This window comes from Panthera pardus, unplaced genomic scaffold (genome assembly GCF_024362965.1).
Source record: "Panthera pardus isolate Hobbes unplaced genomic scaffold, ASM2436296v1 HiC_scaffold_13, whole genome shotgun sequence".
Taxonomy (NCBI): Eukaryota; Metazoa; Chordata; class Mammalia; order Carnivora; family Felidae; genus Panthera; species Panthera pardus.
Window position 1 is genome coordinate 3,630,266 of NW_026526688.1, and position 24,762 is coordinate 3,655,027.

Genomic DNA, 24,762 nt, shown 5'->3' on the forward strand with positions numbered 1-24,762 from the left:
GGACTGAGAAATAGTGCCAGCAAAGAAATGTATCTGGTCTTCACCCTTCTGGATCGGCCTTTATTATGCCTTGCCTACGTTGGTTCAACAACTGCTGAGTCAACCTTTTGTGCCCCGGGCGCCACGCACGTAAGGATGTAATGATGTGCTATTGTGGGCAAGAGACACCTCATCAAACAATTATTGAGAAATGAGTTAAATAAATCTACACTACTGTGGGAAAACAACACATTTTTCCTTTAGTGGAAACGTTACTGCCAGAAAGAGAAAGATCTACAGAATTAATTAATTAATTAATTATTTTCGAATGAGTATACGTGTCGTAAATTGAACCCTCCGTACATTCATAGAAGGCCCTGCTGGTTTTAAAGTTGATGGTCTGTCCTGGGAATTGCAAACAGCCAGGTTTGTCCACAGTGGTATTTTCCAATTGCCATCCCAAAGGCCACGGAAGGTGTCACATTCCCTCCTGGCCCCGAATATTTCCTCCATAGACACACGAATTTGGTTTCATGTCCTTCACCCCTTCTGCTTTCTCTCTCTCTGATAAAGAACTTAGTTCTTTCACTGCTCCCTTGTATGTTTCATTTGAGAAACATTAGCCGAAAGCACACAAATCCAGAAGAAGTAAGGCTGGGCAATCGGGCCACCCAGAGAAGGCAGGGACCGAGAGCAGCACTTCCCGGGGGAGTGTTTTCACTAACCCTCTAATCAGACCCTAGCATGGTATATGGAGCTTATACTACCCCTGAAATAAATAGCTGTGGAATGATAGACCAGGAGACAGAGATGTGAGTTCTGATCATCTCACAGGTGTCCATCAAGCCAATGCATCTGAAGGCTGTAGGGGGTCCTGCTGAGGCTTTCCTCAGCAGCATAAGGAAGAAACCCCCCTCGGCTTCCAACTTGCAGGTACATCTTCGTGATCATTTGCCTCTATTTCAAAATAAGTTGTCTTAGATAAGCTCATGGATTCTCCAGTAGATGAATCCTTCCTCCAGTCAGAAAGGTCCTTTCATACCTAACTGGATGCTCCCATCAACTGAGAGATGTGGCCCTCATACAGGACACCGAGGGCCTACCAGGGCAACCATGCGAACTAAGCCAGCCACTTGTGCCTAAGACACCAGCAAAGTGCAGTTTGCACAGTGACCCAGACAATGCCATCATCAGAGAGACAAATGCACAGACGCTGTGAATATCAGAATGCCTTTTACTACCCTTTTGATTTTCACACATAATGTGTCATTTCTGGGTCATTTTTTTCTTTTTATAGAGACAGTTTTTAGACTCATCTTCTCAAACCTTAAGGCAATTTAGCACTACTAAAAATGCATTACAGAGTAGATGGATCTCTCTAGCCTGAGGAAAGAACAGAAACTAATATTTCGTATCATTTTTAGAGGCTGTATGTTAACAGCAGTGCAACAAAGACCCCTAACAACGATCAGCATAGAAGGCACTTCGAGGGGGTAAGCGATAATAATGCTGTGACACAGGCTTCAAATGACCAGCAGTCTTCACACTGTGACTAGCTTTCAGAGGCACAGCATTTAGAAACACGTGTGAATTCTCCCATGAGGAAATTTAATCTAAATCTTCTGAGTATGTTGTAAGTTCGTGGGGATCTGCCGTTCGCCCAACAAGAGGACTTCTCACCTGACAAAGTAGAAACATTAAATCCTCCTTTTCACCACCCACCCAGCTGTTTGCTCAGCAGTGGGAGGTCCTCTCCACTCTCACGAGCAAACATCCTTCATTAACCCTCCTCTTGTGATCTTGGGGTAACAAGCTTGATAACACCTAGAAATTCCAGGAAGCTCAGTGGTACCTGTATATTTACTTCTACACTTGCGTTTACCCCTGGTTCCTGGTTTCCATTAGCCCTGGAATTCCTGCTCACAGGTCTTGCTTCTTTATTATGTTTCCCCAGAACATGATTCGATGGAGGCCACGACTGGGCGATATTTTTGCAGTGGGGAATCAAGTCGGCAACCTGACTTTTGCAGACATACAGATGTTGTTGAAGAAAAGCTACTGGGAGAGCCTCCTAATAATGAGTTTTCCTCCCGCTTTTTCACACAATCTTTGTGAAAGTACAAGTCCTTTTGACTGGTTACGCCCACATGCACCAGGTAGTCCCGTGGTTGTTGACCTTGTTAGCCCAATGAAACCACATGGGCACTTGTAACAATCCTCGTATTGAGGCGTCTACAGTGATCCAATTCACAACACTGAAAGTGGTTTCCAGGACATGGGGGCAGTGGGGGATGAGAAGGTACTTGTTCGTTTTGGAAGACGGACTAGTTCTGGAGATGGACGGTGGTGATGCGTGAACGATGACGTGAATGTGCTTAACGTCACTGGACTGCGCAATTAGAAACGGTTAAGATGGTGAACCATATGCTATAGGTATTTTACCACAATTAAAGAGTTAAAAGGAAATCCTAATGCCCAGGCCATATTGCTGACCAGTTGAATCGGAACCACTGGGGGCAGTTAGAGCACGCCTGAGGATAGCAGCTCTCTCCCTACTGGAGATCAATGGATGCTAACTCTCCTTCCATTCTTTCCATGGAGGCATCTCTGGTGGAGGTATATTGGGCAAGGATGCGAGTGGTCGGAGATCCTGAAGAGTTTTTAAAAGGAACTGGAAACACTGGAGACCAGGAGAATGGCCCCAAATAAATGCACTGGTATAAGTACATAGTGTTCACTGCGTCAATATTGTCCTTGAACTTAGCAACTCTTTCGCGGATCAGTGCTGATGATCTCACATGCCTCCATCAGCCTTGAGGTTGTTGGTACTTCTGAGTAACACCACAGAAGTTTTGTAGAATCGCATTCTAGAAGAGACTGCGGCAAAACTAAGAGACACAGAGCTTTGCAGCTCCAACAGACTTCGGAAATCCTCAAGTCTTCTATTGCCACGCTCTCTTTTACAGATGGGGAAACCGATAAACAGAAGAAATTAACTGTATCATAGAAGGTCGTTTTAGAGAGCACTAGTATTCAGATTGTCCTTAAAAATCCGTTTATGTGCGTCAGGATACAATGGGCTAATACGTGCTTCAGCTATCTTCTGCATTTTGAAAGTAACAAATTGAGGTATGCCTAAATAACTGTGATCTGTTGCCCCAGAAAACTACCGAAATGCATATTAATATTTTGATGAAAAAAAGTATTATTACAGGTATTGGAAAGACTGTGGAAGAAAGAGGGAGAATGCTCCATGAGTTGTACTTGGTGGGTTCTTTATTGGAAGCGGTTTCAGCCAGATAAATGAGACCTGGAGCATTCACGGAGCACCCTTTTTCAGAGGCACATAATGGTCTCAAATAGTGTGGGCAGGAAAATACGGTTGTGCTATTTCTTTAAGTAGTTTTTGAAATATGGCCAATGCTCTTTGAAAGAAGAATCATCATTGGCAAATGTCGTTCATAGACTATAGTTTCTTAGTAACAGTGAATCGTATACAGACAGTGAGATGCCTACATTCGGCAAATAGCATAGAAATCAGTGATGTCCCTCCAGTATTTTTCAAATTTTAAAAACGCTTTGGAGCACAACAGGCGATTTTGGTGCTACATATTCCAATACAGGATGCTGTTCACTGATACAGAGAACTAGAAGGAATACTCAGTCCCAGACTCTCTTCCTTCATTTGGTTTTCCAAGTTCAAGAGAATAGTAAAGAAATCATTACCAGATCTAAACAATGCTCTGATAATTAAGATAATGCTCAGTTTTCAAAAAATAAAAGATAATTCTATCACTGTCCCTTTAAGGATAGTGAGTACAACTGGATTATGTCATAAGGATGGGAAACTTTTTTAGCAAGAAACTTAGTTTATGTTTTTATATTTTCTTTTAGCTTCCATTATAGTTTCTAAAGTCTGCTTATTGGCAAAATCCTAAACATGGATTTAATTCTAAATTAAAAAATTTTACAGTGATTAACTTGATAATCTCAATAATAATGATTATACTTATATTTTCTTCTTGTTATTAAGATTAGCAACAGTGTACATAAACTATCCAGCAAATGCAGGCACTCAGTGTTTAACACAGACCCTAGAGGAAATAAAAATTAGCTATCTTCTTTGGAATAGTTCTATTCCTGAAAATCTACCTTTCAATCGCAATTCTGCATGCTGAATCAACATTCACCATTGCCTTAACAATGTGTAAATATGAGCATCTCTTTAGTATAAAAGGTATACACGAGAGCTCTAACAAGTATTTCCGAGCACTTGCCGTGACCCAAAGCCTGTGCTGGGCTCTGGGAATACTACAATAATGAAAAAAACCAAGTCCATTCTCAGAGCTTACATTCTTGGTGGGGGAGAGACAATGAACGTGCATTATATGTGCTAAAAATAAACCGTAAACAGACCCACATGTAATTGTGGGTGTTGGTCAGTGCTACAAAGTTAAAGTAAAAACCAAAGAAAGCACAGAGAGAGCAGGGTGTGAATGAAAAGGTCCATTTCAGGGAATGTGGTCAGAAAGGGCCACAGGATTTGCGGAAAGCGTAGGATGGGTAAGATCCGGGTCATCTATGTCCACTGTGTCATCAAGTATCTCTGATGATACCAACGTGTCATGGAAAACATACAACAGAAACAAAAAAGAGCTGACGGGGAGAACTGTCACTGCACAGGACACCAAAATACTGCTTTATACATCACTTCCACTTTAAAGTAGAATTAAATTTCCCACTATAGCAAGTGAAAGAAAAATAGGAAGCAACAGAAGAACTCCAACAAAGCAAGAAAACAGGCAACTGTACAAGATGGAGGTAACCAAAGTTCCCAGACAGCCTCCACACTATTCTGTCCACGGCAAGATGTCAATTCACTAATACCCTTGACCACCACCACAGTAACACCTGCAGTGGCTGACAATTTGCCTGGTTTTCCCTCGTTCCTCTGTCATTTAAACAATGGCCTAGGGGCTGGGGCACCTGGGTGACTCGGTTGGTTGAGCATTCAACTTTGGCTCAGGGCATGATCTCACGGTTCGTGGGTTCGAGCCCCACGTTGGGCTTTGTGCTGGCAACGTGCAGCCTGCTTGGGATTCTCTGTCTCCCTCTCTCCATTGCTCCTGTACTCTCTCACAAAAATAAATAAACATTTTTTTAAATGCCCTAGGGGCACCTGGGTGGCTCAGTCACTTGAGCGTCTGACTCTTGACTTCTGCTCAGGTCATGATTTCACGGTTGTGGGATCGAGCCCCGCATAGAGCTCTGTGCTGGGCATGGAGCCTGCTTGGGATTCTCTTTCTTCCTCCCTCTGCCCCTCCCCCTACTCAAACATGATTGAAAAATGACTCAATGAAAGGACATGTATGGGGGGAGGGGGAAATAGGTGATGGGGGTTAAGGAGTGCAGTTATGATGAGCACCAGGTGATGGACGGAATTACTGAATCATCTGCCCAGGTCAAGATTTCATGGGCCATGAGTTTGAGCCCCACTTCGGGCTCCACACTGAGTTTACTTTTCCCCTTCTTTTCTTTCTCTCTCCCTCCCTCTCTGCCCCTCCTGTGCTTATGATCTCTCCCTCTCTCTCTCTCTCAAAATAAATATATACACTTTATATAAAAAAAGAACTGTTGAGTTACTGCATTGTTGCACACCTGAAACTAATATAACACTGTATGCCAATTATACTGTAATTAAAATTAATAAAATTAATAAAAACTGAGTCCATGAGAGAACTTAATCAATAGCAATTCTTGAGGAAAAGAATGCCAAATTTGTTTCTTGGTTTATATCCTGGTCATGCAATTCTTTATATTTTCATGTAACAAAAGGCAGGTGGCTCTGATGTCACTGAAACTGACTTACAGTGGGGAAGTACTAAAGCTATAAAGAGAATTACTAGTGGTAAGAACACCAAAAAGAGAGGAGGGAGAGCAGCTGGGTGGCTCAGTCAGTTAAGCATCTGATTTTGGCTCAGGTCATGATCTCACGGTTCGTGAGTTCGAGCCCCACATTGGGGTCTGTGCTGACAGTTCAGAGCCTGGAGCCTGTTTTGGACTCTCTGTCTCCCTCTGTCTCTGCCCCTCCCCCACTCATGCTCTGTCTGTCTGTCTCTCTCTCAGAAATAAACATTTAAAAAATTTTTAAAAAACCCTTTAAAAAAAGAGAGAGAATTACTGATGTGTTACAAGAAAAGGAAGAGGGGCTGAATGTGGAAAGTACTAGAAATAAACAGCAGTTTATCAAGAGACTTAGGTAATGGATTTTGTTCCGCTTCTCATCGATTATGTAATTTTCTTTTATGCACCCCGGTTTCTCCTTTCACTGGGTGACACATAATTCCACTTGACGCCCCTTGACTCCACAGAGTGTCTGAACGTGAGATCTGTTGAGAAATGGGCGACGACGTAAGAGCAGATGGTGTTAACTTGAACAGTGCTCCATAATCACCAACCATACAAATGAAGTGTTTACTTTTAAGTCACAACCATCACTCTTCCAATACCCAAATTCCCTTTGTGAGCACAGGTCACGTTTTAATCAAAGTCTGACCAACGGTGGCTAACTTGGTGGGTTTGCAGGGTACGAATTAGGCTATGACTGCATACCCCCAGGGACGTCTTGTTAGCATCACCTTATTCCAATTCAATATAAAAACGTATCTCCCATATGTGGGGCACAGTAATAAATAAAATCAATAAATCCTGTGCTGTCCTCTTTCCTTTAGGGCCTCATAATCCAACATGATGGGAGCATACATTTAATGTGACAGAAACATAAATATGCGACACGAAAAACTCTGCTGAAGAAGTTGAAACAATGGGTTGAAGCGAAGTGAGAGCAAAGACCCCTTATCCTACAAATAGAAGACAACTGTGCGGTTGGGCAAAGGCAGAGATGACTGAAAAATACCCTGTCCTACAAAGAATGAATCCTCGGGAGAACCATGGGGCACGTCAGTGTCCCCCAGTTCTGCGTCTTCAAGCTCCTCGAGTTTCTTTATTAGCCTGCTCTAATCTGCCTGTGAGACGTCTGTCACCTGAGGAAAGTTTTCACGGTGGCTTAGGTGTGGTAGCAGGGAAAACCATATTTGGTTAAGAATAGGGCTAAGAATTGCAGGGTAGCAGTGGCCATGCTGGAGAGGAGGGACTTTTAGGATGGGTACTACAGGTTGCGTAAATTTAGGATCTTTATCAAACGGGTTTCTGCCACAGAGGTGAGTTACAGTCACACTTACAGAAGAAAAGGAAGGAGAGCCACGGAAGAGAATGGAAGCCCATGTTTTATGGAAATCCGGGGGTCCCTACATGCAATGTCAGCATCTATTACATGCGATTAAGAATTTTATAAAGAATAGATCTGAGGGTTGGAAATAATACACACAAAGAACCTATACTATAACATGGAGCAACAATATAAAGTATAATATTTATATTTATTTTGTGTATAATCTTTATACGACTGACACAGAACGTATAACATGTGGCTATATAATATTTGCATATAAAACACAATATTTGCGCAATGTTTATAAAGAACCTATTAACTCAGCAGTGTGTAGCATGTGTGGTTAGTCTAAGTGGATCCTTTATGCAAAATTACAACATGACATTCACTCTTATCAGTTAGAACAAAGATTCCCTTGTGCTGAGTGTAGGGTAACCCCATGTTAAGGTGTAAGGCTTGGAATGGTGAGCTCAAGGTTAGGTGTGAACCACATCTTGACTCCTCATATGGCTAACTAGTGGTGTCCACACCCCGCACACCCCTATCCGGCGGTCCTGCATGACAGGTGTGAAGATATTTAGTCAATGTGATTTTCCTCATTACAGATCTTTGGGACCAAGAGAGGCTTTGGAGTCAATAAGATCTGGTTTCCAGTCCCAGCTATGACCATGACTAGTTATTGCATCGTGGCATGTTAACATTCTGAATTTCAATAGCCATATTTGCAAAAGTTGGGATAACGGTATCTGTCTGCACCTACAGTATCTATCCTACCAGCATAGGAAATAGATGTCCGTATCTGTCCACAAACTCTCCAACCCTACTCCAGCTCCATCCTTTACAAACTGATATACGAATTTTCTATCAATCTACTCATAAATATTCCGTTCTAATGAATTCACTCTGTCTCTTAGAGAGTGGTCAAGGGTGGAAAAAAATATCAGAAAATTGTCCCCCAAATAGTTTGAATTCAAATAAGGAAAGTTCAAATTTTAGGCTTCAATTATTTATAATTCTTCATATATAATACTGGAGTTAATATTTAGATTGTCTATGGAAAAAAAAGATTTCCATAGAAACAAAAATAATAGTATAAATAAAATCAGATGAGGAGTATTTTACCAACCTAATATAGTGAACATTTTTTAAACAGAAAAAGCCCCAAATTATATATAATTACAGTGGTAACTACAAATGAATTCATCCACTCATCTTGACAATGTTGGTCATTAGATTGGATTATATGTTAGTCATTAGTTTTGATTACATGAATTTAGAAAGAACTGAATTGCTTTTCATTAAAAACAGTCTCCAAAAGAATTTAAACAATCAAGAACAGCCTCCTTCTTTTTAAAACACCAGCATTTATAGTCAGCTTATTATATGCTGAGCCTAGGACATATCACCTCACTTAATGGTCACGAGGTATGTTTACATGGCCATGGTCTTACAGCCTGCATATGAACACACATGGATTCTACCGTCGCCTGGGTGGAGGCAGTCGATGAAATAAAGACTTGGTACATCGGATGCCCAGGGTCACTACACAGTCCTAAACCACCAGTAGGGATGGCAATGACTTTTAATTTAGTTACAATGCAGCAAATAACTGAATAGCATGTTTCTTTGTTCATATATCCTTCCTCCACATGACTCTAACAATTATTTTTAGGCTGAATTGACTCAACTTCCATATGTAGTGTACCTCGTTTCAAGGTGTGGCCCACAGATCCCTCGGGTGGGTAGTGAGACCTTTTCAGAGGGTATGATATTTTTATATTAGACTGTTTTTATAATAATACTAAAAGATGTATGCTTTTTCCCCATGGGTTGCTATGTCCACTGATGGTAAAAGAGCAATGGTGAGCAAACCCAATAGTGACCTAACACAAATGGAAGCCATAGCATCAGGCACGAGACTGAGAAGACTGAGGAGGAGGACGAGGACGAGGACAAGGACCAGGATGAGGAGGGGGGGGGGGAGGAAAAGGAAGGCCAGCATCACTTAAGAAAGTCCTTGATGAAGCAGGAAAAATGATTACTTTTGATAAATCTTGATCACTGAATACCTATGCATCTGTGGTACATACTGAAGCCTTACATGATCTCGAGGAAAAACTCATTGAAATTGTTTGAATTGTGAGCTGAATCAACTGCTTTATTTTCATGAAACTTATTTGAAAAAATAACTAATAAGCTATTATTGATAGCATTTGAGTATTCGTCAAACATGTTATTTACGGCTCCTTTTTTAAAATTTAAATTCAATTTAGTTAATGTAGAGTGTAGTGCTGGTTTCAGGAGGAGAATTTAGTGATTCATCACTTACATACAATACCCAGTGCTCATCCTGACAAATGCCCTCCTTATGGCCCATCACCCATTTAGCCCATCCCCCAGATGCAAACTGGTGCAGCCACTCTGGAAAATGGTATGGAGGTTCCTCAAAAAGTTAAAAATAGAACTATCCTTTGAACCATTGATTGCATTACTAGGTATTTATTCAAAGGATACAAACATGCTGATTCAAAGGGGCACATGGACCCCAACGTTTACAGCAGCATTATCAACAATAGCCAAACTACAGAGCCCAAGTGTCCATCGACTGAGGAGTGGATACAGAAGTAGTGTGTGTGTGTGTGTGTGTGTGTGTGTGTGTGTGTGTGTGTACATATATACATGTACATGTACATATACATGCCCTGATAAATGGTATTTTCTTAAATGTTGGCTGCAACTTGGAATATGGAATCATAACAATAAACATTTTATACGTCTTTATCTTAAAAGCCATTGATCTAGCTATCAGAGGGAGGGAGGGAGACACAGAATCTGAAGAGGGAGAGAGGGAGACACAGAATCCAAAGCATGTATATACACGTGTCCACACACACACACACACACACACACACACACACACACTGGAATATTTCTCAGTGATCAAAAAGAATGAAATCTTGGTATTTGCAACTACATGGATGGAACTAGAACATATTATGCTAAGTAAATCAGTCAGAGAAAGACAAGTATGATTTCACTCACATGTGTATTTTAAGAGACAAAACAGATGAACATAGGGAAATGAAAGGAAAAATAAAATAACATAAAAACAGAGAAGGAGGCTAACCCATAAGAGACGCTTCAATATATAGAACAAACTGAGGGCTACTGAATGAGCCTTTTATTTAAGAAAAATAATTTACAAAATTTGTCACCAATGATAAAATTCAAGTGGTCTAATAGAAATTAGAAATTCTGAAAATTTGTATGTGCCATCATGACCTTGACAGCTTCCCAATGCTTAAATATTTTTCCAATAAGATATAGAGAGATATTAAAATATGCAATGTTTTTGACATTGTGTAGTGAAATGTATCAACATTCGGAAGAACTCAAAACTCAAAGAATCATGATTTGTCAAATGGCCAATGCATGATGGTACAAAATCATGGATGAATAAAACATTTCAATATGATAGCTAGATCAGTGGCTTTTAAGACAAAGACGTATAAAATGTTTATTGTTATGATTCCGTATTCCAAGTTGCAGCCAACATTTAAGAAAATACCATTTATCAGGGCACCTGGGTGGCTCAGTCGTTAAGCATCTGACTTTGGTTCAGGTCATGATCTCACAGTATGTGGGTTCCAGCCCCGAGTCAGGCTCCGTGGTGACAGTGCGGACGGAGCCTGCTTGGGATTCTCTCTCTCTCTCCCTCTCCCTCTGTCCTTTCCCTGCTCACACTGTCTCTGTCTCTCTCAAAATAAATAAACTTAAAAAAAATTTTTTAAAGAAAATATCCTTTATCAATTTTTATAGTATCACCTATTATATATGTCTATGTATCTTATTGGAAAGATATTTAAGCATTGGAAAACTGTCAAACTCATGGTGGCACATACGAGAAACAGACTCTTAACTGTAGAGAACAAACTGAAGGTTACTGGACGGAAGCATGGGGGAACGGGTTATACAGGTGAAGGGGATGAAGGAGGGCACTTGTGATGAGTGCTGGGTGTTGTCTGGAAGAGATGAATTACTAATTCTACACCTGAAGCAAATATTATACTGTATGTTAACTAACTAGAACTGGAATAAAAACTTGGAGGAAAACAATAAATATTCATTTGTTATTTTTTTTAATTTTTTTAACGTTTATTTATTACTTTCAAGAGACAGAGACAGAGCATGAGCAGGGGAGGGGCAGAGAGAGAGAGGGAGACACAGAATCCAAAGCAGGCTCCAGGCTCTGTGCTGTCAGCACAGAGTCTAAGGCGGGGCTCGAACCCACAAACTGTGAGATCGTGACCTGAGACGAAGTCGGACGTTTAACCGACTGAGCCACCCAGGTGCCCCAAATATCCATTTATTTTTCAACCATATGTGAGGCAGGATTTTTAAAAATATGTTAGCTAAAACAACATAGTGGAACATATTAAACGCAGAAGCAGGAGTATGAACGCATATATAGTGTCACCGTACTCACAAATGTCAGGAGAAGGCTGGAGTGACTAGGATAGACCAAGGCAAAGTGTATTTCAGAGCAAAAAATACTATCCAAGATAAAGAGGGACACTTCCTAACATCAAACGTATGCATTCATTAAAAAGACAACAAACACATACGTAACTAATAACACAGCTTCCAAAGACATGTAGCAAAAACTGATGAAACTGTAAGAAATAGACAAACCCACAATCATAGCAGGAGATTTCAACATATTTCTCTCAACAACAGAACAAGTGGCCAGAAAGTCAGTGAGGATACAAAAGACTTGACCAATGCTGTCATCCAACTTGATCTAACCGACCTTCAGGGAACATTTCACCCTACTATGGCAGAACATACACTCTTTCCAGTGCACATAAAATGCTTACCAAGATGGAGCATATTCTAGGACAGAAAACAATTCTTGGTCAATTTAAAAGGATTTAAGTCATACAAAGTATGTTCTCTGACCACAAAGAACCTGGGGAAATCCCTAGATATTTGGAAACTAAATAGAACACTTTTATATAACCCATGGATTACACAAGTAATCACAAGGGAAAATAGGAAGTATTCTGAACTGCATGAAAAGGAAAACATGCTATTTATACATGATACAGTTAAATCCATTCTTGGAGTAGAATTTAAAGCACTGAACACCCACATTAGAAAAGAAAAAGGAATCTTAAATCACAGCTTCAATCTTAAGAAACTTCACAATGAAGAGCATATAAATCCCACTGTAATCAGAAGAGTGAAAATAATAAAAGACCAGAGCAGAATTCAATGGAATATGAAACAAATAAAACCAATAGAGAAACATCAGTGACACCAAATGTAGATTTTTTTTTTTACAAGATCAATAACACTGACATATCACGAGTCAAGTGGGTCTGGTAAAATAGAAAACACAAATTACCAAGGTCAGGAATTGCAATTCTGCCACCACTACTCATTTAAAGGACAATGAGAAAATATTATGAATAACTTTATGAAAATAAATTTGACAACCTGGATAAAAATCTGAAAAATACGCTGAAAGATGCAAACTATCAAAGCTACTTACTTAAGCAGAGTAAGAACCTGAACAGGTTTGTATGTAGAAAAAAAGTTGTACTGTAATTTAAAAACTTTTTGTTAGGAAATTGCACCTCCAGATGACTTCACTGATAAATCTCTCAAAAACTAAAGAAAGAAATGTTATCAACTCTACACAAATTCTTTCAGGATATTCCAGAGCACAGAATATTCCCTAACTAATTTGATGAGACCAGCATTACTTTGATAGCAAAATCAAGAAATTACAAGAAAAGACCATAGGCTAATATCTCTCATGAGCATACATGCAAAAATCTAAAACAAAATTAGCAAATCAAAGCCAACAGTATATAAAAAGGATGATACATCACGACCAAATTAATTTATCCCAGAATGCAAGAAAAATCAGTCAATGTAATTAATCATATTAAAAACTAAACAGAAAAGATCATCTCAATAGATCTAGAAAAAGCTTTTGAGAAAATCTATATCCATTCATGATAAAAACCTACAACAAACTACAAATAGAAGGACGCTTTTTCAGCATGATAAAAATAATCTATAAAAACCTTACAGCTAGTATCACTCAATGATGAAAACCAAAATGCCTTCCACCAAAGATCAAGAATAAAGCAAGAATGAGGATGCCTGGCTGGGGGAGAGCATGTGACTCTTGATCTCAAGGTCATGAGTTGGAGCCCCATGATGGGGGTAGAGATTACTAAAAATAAATAAAACATTAAAAACTGAATGAAGCAGGAAAGGCTTACCATTTATATTCAACCTCATAAGATAGGTCCTGGCCAGTTCTTTCAGGCAAGGAAAAGAAACAAAATTCATTCACATTAGAAAGAAAAACTGAAAACTGTTTATTTGTAGTTGTGAGCATCATCTAGAGATCTAGTCCTCTGAAGTGTAGAAAAAGCTACTATAACCGGATTATCACAGTTTTTTAATTTTTTTTTTAAGTTTATTTATTTTTGAGACAGAGAGACAGAGCATGAGCGGGGGAGGGGCAGAGAGAGAGGGAGACACAGAATCTGAAACAGGCTCCAGGCTCTGAGCTGTTAGCACAGGGTCCGACGCAGGGCTCAAACTCACGGACCGTGAGATCGTGACCTGAGCCGAAGTCGGATGCTTAACTGACTGAGCCACCCAGGTGCCCCTGGACTATCACAGTTTTGCGCACGCGCGCGCGCACACACACGTCCATAGATGGCAAAAATATTTACATTTGTATTTAGTCCTATAGGAAATTTACTCTTTCAAATCCCTTTCTGTGCTGTTATATTATTCGATTGCCATGAACTTGGAGACATGGAAACAATATAGAGATTCCCCAGGAAAGTCAGGATTTGAAAGCGTGAATGTCTCATCTGAGATACGGTAACTCCTTTCCTTCCTTCACTGGCTGTCCCGAAGACACACATAACCCCAGGGGCTAATGTTTACCCCAACGTTGAACCTCTTCTTCAGAAATAAGGCTGTTGTAAGAATGAGCAGAGTAAATACCAGCACATTCATCTAAGGTGCTCATAAAATGCTCCATTGCTGTGCTTGTGCTGAACCGATAACTGGCCCTGGATGTCTCTGAGCTCCTTGTCAACTTTTGGAGGTTAAGAAATCTCTCTGGGGTGCCTGGGTGGCTCAGTCGGTTGAGCGTCCGACTTCGGCGCAAGTCACCATCTCATAGTTCGTGAGTTCGAGCCCCGCGTCGGGCTGTGCTGACAGCTCGGAGCCTGGAGCCTGCTTCGGATCCTGTGTCTCCCTCTCTCTCTGCCCCTCCCCCATTCATGCTCTGTCTCTCTGTGTCTCAAAAATAAATAAAAATTTAAAAAAAATTAAAAAAGAAAAGAAGTTTCTCTAGTTCCTTTTACCATAGCATACAATTTGAACCTGGCATTGTCAGGCAGCATTTAACTCATCATGTTTTAAAACAGAGCTATTCCAAAACAGACCAAGGAAGTTCCCAGATCCCTGCAAAGATTTTCAGGGATGACAGAGTGCTGGATGGACAATCTCCCTCACATGCAAGGGGCACTTGAATAATACCGCGAGTGCCCGTGGGCCAGGCACCATTTCAGTCACTGAGGAAGCCGGAGTGAATACAATACCATCCCTGCACTGGAGAAGCGTGAGCTGGATGGGGAAAACGGACACGTGAACAATAATGAAGAAGAATCGTGGGAGAGCGTGTACAGTTCTCTGGGAGTGAGGCAAGGAGAGCATTTTTTCCAGGGTGAAATGGGGAAGGGGCAAGTGGAGGAGGTCACTTTTGAGATAAGGAAGGAAATCAAAACATAAAAAGCTCTATGGATTCCAGCAAGAATGTGTACATTTCGTGTATCTGCTTGCTTTGCAAAAGACAGAATTCCTGGTGCCTTCGGCTGACTGCTATTTTATCTGCTGGTGGAAGCCAGCACCTGTCTCTGTCAGAGAACCCACTGAGAGTGCTCACAAATACCCACAACCAAGCTGTGCTCTGGAGAACTTCCTTGAGCCAAAAGAAGGAACCCAACAATGGGCAGCCAGGGAGGGTGGGTACCGGAGGGGGAGCCAGCTGGTCGATGTGACCCGTCCCCTGAGAGTCCCTGTGGGTTTGGACTGAAGCTCCTCAGCAGCGAGAACCAGCCTGCGTCTGAGCTTTTCACTCTGCCCGCCTTGTTCCCCCCATTGCCCTTCTCCAAAGAGCGCTTTTCCAAACAAAAAAAAAAATCACTTGAAGAAGAATCCTGTCTCAGGCTCTGCTTCAAAGGAACTTGAACTGAAACACCAGCTCCCCTAGCTACACTCAAACTTGGTATCTTTAACCTGTAAACCACATGATCTCCCATCCACTTCAAACAAGGCGGACACCGCTAGGAAGTCAAACGCATTTTGTTATCGTGTGTATTTTCTTTGTTTCCTTTTCATGGAAAAAAAAGTATATGTGTCTATAATTATACCAACTTTATTACAGCCAGCCTGTAGACAATTTTATTCTTTCTCTAACCTTTTCAAAATTACTATCGCTACTTGTCTTTTTCACTCATATGTGGAATTTAGGAAACGAAAGAAACAGAGAGACAAAAAAAGAGACTCTTAGAAACCGAGAGAGCTGTCGGTTACCAGAATGGAGGCGGGGGAGTGAGGGGTGAGACACACAAAGGGGTCAAGAATCCACTCATCTTGACGAGTACTGAGAAATGTGTAACATCAGTGAACTAGTATACTGCACACTTGAAACTAATACGACACTCTTGTTAACTATACATCAGTAAATGATTAAAATTACATAAAATTTCCCCAAATGGCCATTGCTACTCCAGCTTCACTGAGGAATATTCCTTCTTCCTTCTCTAGTGGCACAGAGACTGTTTCAGTTTCCTCTTACTGTGGTAGCCCAAGCTCTCTACATGTATCTTTATTGTTTCCCTGTCAAAAATGGTGAAATTTTGGGGCGCCTGGGTGGCGCAGTCGGTTAAGCGTCCGACTTCAGCCAGGTCACGATCTCGCGGTCCGTGAGTTCGAGCCCCGCGTCAGGCTCTGGGCTGATGGCTCGGAGCCTGGAGCCTGTTTCCGATTCTGTGTCTCCCTCTCTCTCTGCCCCTCCCCCGTTCATGCTCTGTCTCTCTCTGTCCCAAAAATAAATAAAAAACGTTGAAAAAAAAAATTTAAAAAAAAAAAAAAAATGGTGAAATTTTAAGGGAGGAAAGCACTTTTCCCAACCCCCTGTATTCTTTATTTTGAAGCTTACTCCCAGTATGTGTATCCATCTTGTAAACTGGCAAACATTTCTGGAACTAATGGAAAGGAATTCAAAAATGCAAAGAAATGATATTGTAATCATTATAAATATAAATGGCACTATAATTATAATACACTATTACAATCACCACTACATTAATAATGTCACAACTGGAAAGTAGTCTCTAGCTCATCACGATCCTAGTAAAGTGAATCATAACATTTTCTGAAATAAATTGCATTGACTGCCACTTACATTCATTATTCTAAAAATTGAATGAAATAATTATGAGGCTATAGTTAAATTTTTGCCCCATCTATTTTTTTAAACATTAACCAAAATGCATTAGAATAGGAGATGGTAATTAATGAAAAACCGGAAAAAAAAAAAAAAACCCTTGAGACAAATTTTGATTATATTCATTTAGGGTTAAATATTTAATACTTGCTCATATAGTGAAAGGCATCAACTCTACACCACATGGAAGTTTTAAACACAGTCTGTCTTAGATCTTTACACAGTATGCCTTACATATAAGAGCCCCGTAATAATTGAGAAGTTGTATCTTTAAATCAAAAGGACATCAGAGTTAAGGACAACAAGATGAAATTATATATATTTTAGAAAATCACATGCTTTTCAAATAACTTCTGTATCTCCTACCTGAAGTCGGAACCTGCTCTTCTTCCATTTTCCGGAATCCCAGGATCTGGACACATGTCAGAGACCAATGCAACGCCTCCTTGACTCACTATAATAGAGAGAAACATTCTTGTAAATTTGGTTAGCTGTTGGAGAAATCCTCAGAGAATAAATTTATGTTAGGCAGGCTTGGTTCTTAGATCATGACTTTAAAAATGCAATTTATTTTAGAATTAAGACATGTTAGATATATTAAAATGCATCTTTATTTTTATGTCTGAAAAATCAAGACTTCTTATCCAGTGAAAGGATGCCAACATTCTTTAGTCTGAGCCCTTCTTCTATTGACGTGGTCAAAATTTAATTTTAAAAAATACATTTTCTCCTTATGTTCAACTTTACAATAGGTCACAACTAACAGCATGATGGGACAAAAAAGAACAGAATGGTAAAATGCCACAGTTTATACAGAAGACCCACAGATGAAGACACTAATTATTTGTTAATGCCCAGATGAGACATAATTTAAATAAAATTACCTATTATGTTTTAAACATTGAACATGTTTATCATTGGACTAAAAAAAACGAGTATCATTCTTCTTTTACAAACATGCTGATGTATTTCCTGAATGTGTTCCATGAGGAGCCTTCCTCCTACGGGGATGTTGTACAATCACAGAAGAGTTTTTAAAGGACGCGCTTGCTTATTGGATAGAGTAGCTGTCACTCCAACACCCACCCCACCCTAAGTTGTCTAATCCAGCTGAGGCAATTCCTTCTTTCTTTCCAGAAATTAGCTCAACAGGGGGCTTGTGACTCAATTCTGTTCAGTGAGACATGAGGGAAAGTCTGGAGCTGTGCCACTGGGAAGACAATCCAGTGAGCCAACAAAGACCATCTCTGTTTTTATTCTGGATCTTTCTGTGTCTGGATTTCTAATGTGGAATTGTTGGTGCCATATTGCTATGTTCCAAGAATGGAGGGTATATCATAAATGGAGAATATATATATACCAAGTACCTGGACCCTTGATATCATAGTTGAGACAGAAAATTTGCCAACTCAGGAACCTACTCTACCTTAACATCCTATTGGGTAACTCGTGTTTCCTACAGTTTAAACCCATTTAAATAGATTGTTTCATTACCTATCTATATCTATATCTATCTATAATATATATGTCCAGATCATATTTATATATTTATAATACATATAAAATATTAACTATATATAATAGATTTATATATTTTTTTTCTCCACATATATTTTAAATGATTCCATGAGAAAAAATATATCTAGGTAGATACTGAAATCCTTAAGAATAGTATTAAAACTGTGCATAAAAAATGACAATAATCACAGCAAGATTCAGTTTTCATTGCTAAGTTAGAATGAAATTGTGATATGGACGTAATCCCTCATTAAGTACAAATCTTACTAAAATATGTTAAATAAATTTATTCTTAGGAAGCACTTCATCATTCCAAAATAATCTTCATTTCTTACAGGTTTTAATTGAGATTTTTATATCATCTAATACTCATTTTGCAGTGGGGTGTGAGAAATGGACTCACCTCTGAAATTTTCTTTCGTATTTAAATATTTGTTTTTCTCACTATCATTTAAAAATTATCCAGCAAGAAGGGCAGTGGCATCAGTAAGATGGTGGAACAGGAAGTTGCAGGCCCTCACCCCAGCATGGAAACATCAAATAAAAACTACAGACGAAATAAAATAACTTTGTAGGAACTCTGGATACCAGTCAGAAGTCAACAGCAGTCAAGCAAACGCCCAATGAGGAAAAGCCACATCCATGAGGGCAGGAGAATTCTTGAGGGTTTAACATGCCTTGCTTCACACCTTCGTTCCTGACCTCATTCCTGGTTCCTTCGCCGAGGGTGGAGAAGCTTGTTTGCAAATTCTGGCCTGTGGGCTGCATGAGAGACCGGTTTTTGTCTCGCCTGCCTTGGAGCTCATATGGGGAAAGGCAGCCAGAAGCCACGGAAGGCGCTGGTGGACTGCTGCATTTGTAAAGTGCGAAGGGGCTGCAGCCATGCAGGTATCTGGGGCCAAGAAGTTACAACGGAACATCTAAGATCCTGGGAAGGAGCTGGAGTGAGGCTCTTTGGGGTAGTAACGTATCAGAAAGCAGCTGGATGGGGGTCTGGAAAAGCATACGCACAGACCCAGACGGCACACATTCCCAGAAGAGACCTGAGAAGACCTTAAGTCTTCATGCCAGGCTAATCCTACGGCTCAGGGGCCCACTAATTTATAAAGGTCTTCCACACCATTCTGCAAAAACTGGGAGAGGAAACTGTTTATTTCAGGTGAACATTTTTTCACAAAGATCACAAGTCATACAAAAATAGAAAGATGTGCCCAATTCCAAGGAATGAAATTAATCTCCAGAAACAGTCCCTGAAGAAACACATGCATCAGGCTTACCAGACGAAGACTATAACACAACTGTCTTAAACATGAATTTGAATAATGTCTGAATGCTTCTCACATTTGAGTAAAGATGCAAATATACAAATCCAAGGAGCTAAACACACTCCAAGTAGGATAAAGTCAATGCAACCCACAATGAGACACATACTCAAACTGTCAAGAGACAAAAACAACAAATCTTGAAAGCAGAAAGAAAAAAGCACCCCATCACAAATAAGATCGCCAGTAAAACCATCAGGCTTCTCAGCAGAAACCCCGTGGGACAAAAGACATTAGGTGAAATATTTAAGGGCTGAAAGAAAAGCTCATGTTAACTGAAAATTCTCTATCCTGCAAAACCTTCCCCCATAATAAAGGGAAAATTAAGGCATAAACAGACCAAAAGAAAAGCAAACTAAAAAAGCAGAGAGAATTCATTACTAATAGATCGGCCCTATAAGAAACATTAAATGGAGTCCTTCAAATTGAAATGAAAGGGCACTAGACAATAACTCAAAACAAAATGAAAACACAAAAGTTCTCTTGTAAAAGGAATTATAGACAGAAATCTTTTTTAAAAACTCTACTTTGTAATTTTGGTTTGAAACTCCATTTTTAAAATTTTCTACATGATTTAAAAGACAAAAGCAGGATCCACATGAGAGTGAAAACATACCTAACAGAAGACCACGGGGGGAGGGGAAGGGAAAAAAAAAAAAAGAGAGGGAGGGAGGCCAACCATAAGAGACTCTTAAAGACTGAGAATAAACTGAGGGTTGATGAGGGGTAGGAGGGAGGGGAGGGTGGGTGATGGGCATTGAGGAGGGCACCTGCTGGGATGAGCACTGGGTGTTGTATGGAAACCAATTTGACAATAAATTTCATATTTAAAAAAAACAAAAGCATAAAAATATTGCAAGTCTGTGTTAATAGATACACAATAAATAGAGATACAATCTGTGACATCAATAGCATAAAGTGGTGGTGAGGGCAGAGTGAAGGAACACAGTTTTGTATGTGGTTGAAGTTAAGTTGGTATCATTCTAAGACAGATTGTCATAATTTTGGGATCTTACGTGTAATCTTCATGGCAACCTCAAAGAAAGTACCTATGGAATATGCACAACAGGAACTGAGATTGGGATCCTAATAGGTCACTACCAAACATCAACTAAACCAAAGGAAGATAGTAATAGGAGAAATGAGGGACAAAAAAAAGGCTGTAGGGCATGCAGGAAACAAATAAAAACGGTCAAAATAAGTGCCTTCCAATCAGTACTTTCTTTTGTTTTTATTTTTGATAGAGAGAGAGAGAGAGAGAGAGAGAGAGAGAGAGAGACAGAGAACACAAGCGAAGGAGGGGCAGAGAGAGAGAGAGACAGAGAGAAACAGAATGCGAAGCAGGCTCCAGGATCCAAGCTGTCATCACAGAGCCTGACCTGGGGCTCAAACTCACAAACCATGAGATCATGACCTGAGCCAAAGTCGGATGCTTAACTGACTGAGCCACCCAGGCATCCCTCAATCAGTACTTTCTTTATGTGTAATCAGCTACATGTTTTGGCTGAATTGTGTTCCCTTAAAATTCACAAGTTGAAGCCCTACCCCCAGTCTTTAAGAATGTGGCTGCATTTGGAGAGAGGGTTTTTGAAGAGGTAAGTTACAATAAGGTCATTAGGGTGGCCCTATTACAGTATGAGTGGTAACCCCATAAGTAGAGGATTAGGACACAGACACCCACAGAGGGATGACCTTGCAAAGACACAGGGAGAACACAGCCATCTACAAGTCAAGGAAAGGACCCTCGGAAGAACCGCCCCACCAACACCTTCATCTTGAACGTCTAGCCTCCAGAACGGTGAGGAAATCCATTTCTGTTGGTTTAGTCACTCAATTTGTGGTACTCTTTTATGGCAGCTCTAGCTGACTAATATATTCCCCATCAAAAGACACAGATTGGCAGAATGGATAAACCAAAACAAACCAGGATACAACTATATGCTGTCTACGAGAGATTCACTTTACATCCAAGGACACACAGTAGCTGGGAGTGAAGAGTTGTCTAATTCACAAGGGCAGGAGGTAGAACAGTGGTTTTCCAAAGCTCCAGGAGAACGGCCTGGGGAATTATTCTTTCACATGTACAGAGTTTCAGTAGGGAAGATGAAATTCTGGAGGTCTGTTGATCTGGAGATCATCATGGTGGTGATGGACTGACAACAATGCGAATGTACGCAATGCCACAAAACTGTACACCTAAAAATGGTTAAAATGGTAAATTTTATGTTCTGTGTATCTTACCACTGGGTGTGTATGTGTGTGTATTCCAGCAAGTTGTAAATCTGTGACCTATTAGCACATCGACTTCTATCAGTCTGACAGTTCTAGAGTAGTCCCCATTATCCACGTTTCACTTTCTATGGTTCCCGTTACCCGGGTCAACCATGGTCCAGAAGCAGATGATCTAAAGCCTCAAGCTATGTCACAACACCTGTGACACTCGCCTCATTTCATCTGATTGGATAGGCATTTTATCATCTTCACATCATCACAAGAATGGTAAATACAGGACAGTAAGATATTTGGGGGGAGAGAGAGAGAGAGACATTCACATAGCTTTTATTACAGTATATTGTTATAATTGTTCTATTTTATCAGTAGTAATTGTTGTTAGTCTATTACTGTGCCTAATTTATAAAATGAGACTTTACCATTGCTATGTATGTTTAGGACGTAATGTAGCATATATGGGGTTTGGCACCGATCATGATTTCAGACATTAACTGGGAGTGTGAGAATGTATCCCTTACAGAGATGGGGGACTGACTTCACTACTTTTATCTTCAGCCCCATGGCTTCAGAGTCTATATCATGTGCTAGGGCAGAGTCCCCAGGCAGTAGGCAGCGGTCTACTAATAAGTCTCTCAAAGAGACTCTAGTTTTAATAATCTCAAACTTCAGTGCAGAGTATTATTTGCACCATGTTTTTTTTTTCTGTCATCATCACTTAGAAACATCTTATATACCCCAGAGCACAATGGTCATCGCTGTGTCATATGAAAATAGCTCATTAAAGTAAATGGCCATCACTGTTTTTATCAGAACTGGTCTGCTTTAGTGTGGCTCTTATTTCACTATTCTAGAATAACAGACTGCTCTAAAACGTAACATAAATGCTTAAAAGAGGTCTATTTCTATCTCCTCTTTTTCTGTTTTTCTCCCGTGGAGTAGTAATAAAAAGAAATGAGAGAAATTGGAAGTACCCATCCAAGTCAGATCAAAACACTCTGGGTCTTTTTAAAGATAATGTCAAAGTCACTTATTTATTCAAGAAAGGTTACTTACTTGGAATTCTGTGAGAGCACAGAATAAATTAGACAAGCCCGAATGGTTTGCAGATGGCAGAAGATAACAGAAAAGTGATGAGGGACTAAATGTAAAATATGGCTGATTTCCCAAAACAAAGATAGGTTTTTAATGGGATAACGACGGCACAGACATGGTGACAAACAGGTTATGTACAAGTAAACAATAAGCTCCATAAATCCCAACTACCTACCCATCAACATCATGACCAATTAATTTCTCGAAAAACTGAAGCTTTAAAGCTGGAAAGAGTCATGGAGCTCAATCTGCTTCAAGCAGGTTCCCCAGTGCCTTGGAGACACATTTTCAAAAGAGAGGAATTACTTGGTTTAATATCATTTTAACTCTAATTTAGTTGAATTACATCTTTTCAAATCTCCTGGGACACATGCCACAGATACTAATAAATATATTAAACTTTAGTCAAAACCTTGGAGATAAAAATCAAAACTGGAAACATCCAATGGGTAGATTCATCACCCATCATTAACTAATACCAAAGCAAGATGTAAAATTATGCAAATGGATGAACAGATACAAATTAGGCAGTTTGTAAAAGACTTCTAATGAATTTTGATTTAAAATGTGTAAATTATATTAATGTATATATATACTTAAATGCCTTTTTCAAAGTATCTCGGTTCACAATATGAAGACTCCTATGAAGTATGTTCAGTAAGAGGAAGATGCTTTTCCTACCAAATTATCCTGCTCTTTGAGGACATGCCTTGTGACTGTCAATTAAAATTCAACATGAATTATTTGCAGCAAGCTACACAGCGAGACCAGTGCTATAGAGATAAAAGTAACTAATACAAAAGAAATATAAACAACTACCTCTATTATTAAAGAAAACAGAGACAAATAACTCAGTGGAGACAAGAATTACAATTACTGAAATAGAAACAAGCAGAAAGAAAACACTAAGAATAATAATGATGAGGATGATTTAAATTTAAATCTGGAATTTAATTAAATTTAAAGCTGGAATTTAATTAAATTTAATAATTTAAATTTAAAGCTGGAAACTCCAGCTGTCCTTTACACACACACACACATAGAGCTCGTGCGCATGAGCAGAGGAGAGGGGCAGAGTGACAGAAAGAGAGACTCTTAAATAGGCTCCACGCTGAGCACAGGCTTAAACCCAACAGGGAGCTCAGTCTCATGACCCTGGGATCATGACCTGAGCCAAAATCAAGACTAGCATGCTTCACCGACTGAGCTACCCAGGTGCCCCTACAGAGTTCTTGAGACTGAATCCATACAGCCGTTCCATGAGGTGATAATATTAAACCCGTTTTATAAGAAAGAAAACCGGGGCCAGAGTTGGGACCTGATAGATTCCAGAATCCAGGTTCCTTTCCCTACACTTCCTGCAATAAGTTACTGAGACATCGTATGTTTAAGGGCTTTGTAACTTAACAAGGCCTTTAAAAAATAATGTTACAAGATTCTTCATAATAAAATTCCATTTCTAATGAAAAGATACGAAGCACCAAAAGCTGGAATAAGAAAGGTGTTTTCATTTATATTCCCAATCTAACATACATATGTGGAGCCATATGCTTTGAGCCATGAGGCTTCAGCTCCAGTACCATCTGGTGGCAATCTTCCTGCAGTAAAAAGACCAGACTCGCTTTCCACGTGAGGCCCTAAGCCACCTGTAGAGCACCAGAGCTACGGATTGGCTTGAAGATTCAAATCTTCATGTAAGGTGCCATCTTTTGAGTTAAAATTTAGTTTGTATGCCTTTGGAATAAACGGTCCAAAATAAGAGCCATTTAAAGAAAATCCGACTTTTTAGTGACATTGCTTCTATGATCTATTATAACACATTTTTATTTTTGATACTC

The 24,762-nt window shown here is 39.8% G+C and overlaps 1 protein-coding gene across 5 annotated transcripts in view; it reads right to left on the reverse strand.

Moving 5' to 3' along the window:
* CSMD1 (CUB and Sushi multiple domains 1) overlaps window positions 1-24,762 on the reverse strand; it is a 2,004,702-nt gene that overhangs the window by 570,286 nt on the left and 1,409,654 nt on the right. For all 5 annotated transcript variants that reach the window (XM_053900776.1, XM_053900775.1, XM_053900774.1 and 2 more), the window contains one exon: window positions 17,127-17,214. In XM_053900776.1, coding sequence (XP_053756751.1) covers window positions 17,127-17,214 — 88 coding nt within the window. The remainder of the gene's footprint in view (window positions 1-17,126; window positions 17,215-24,762) is intronic.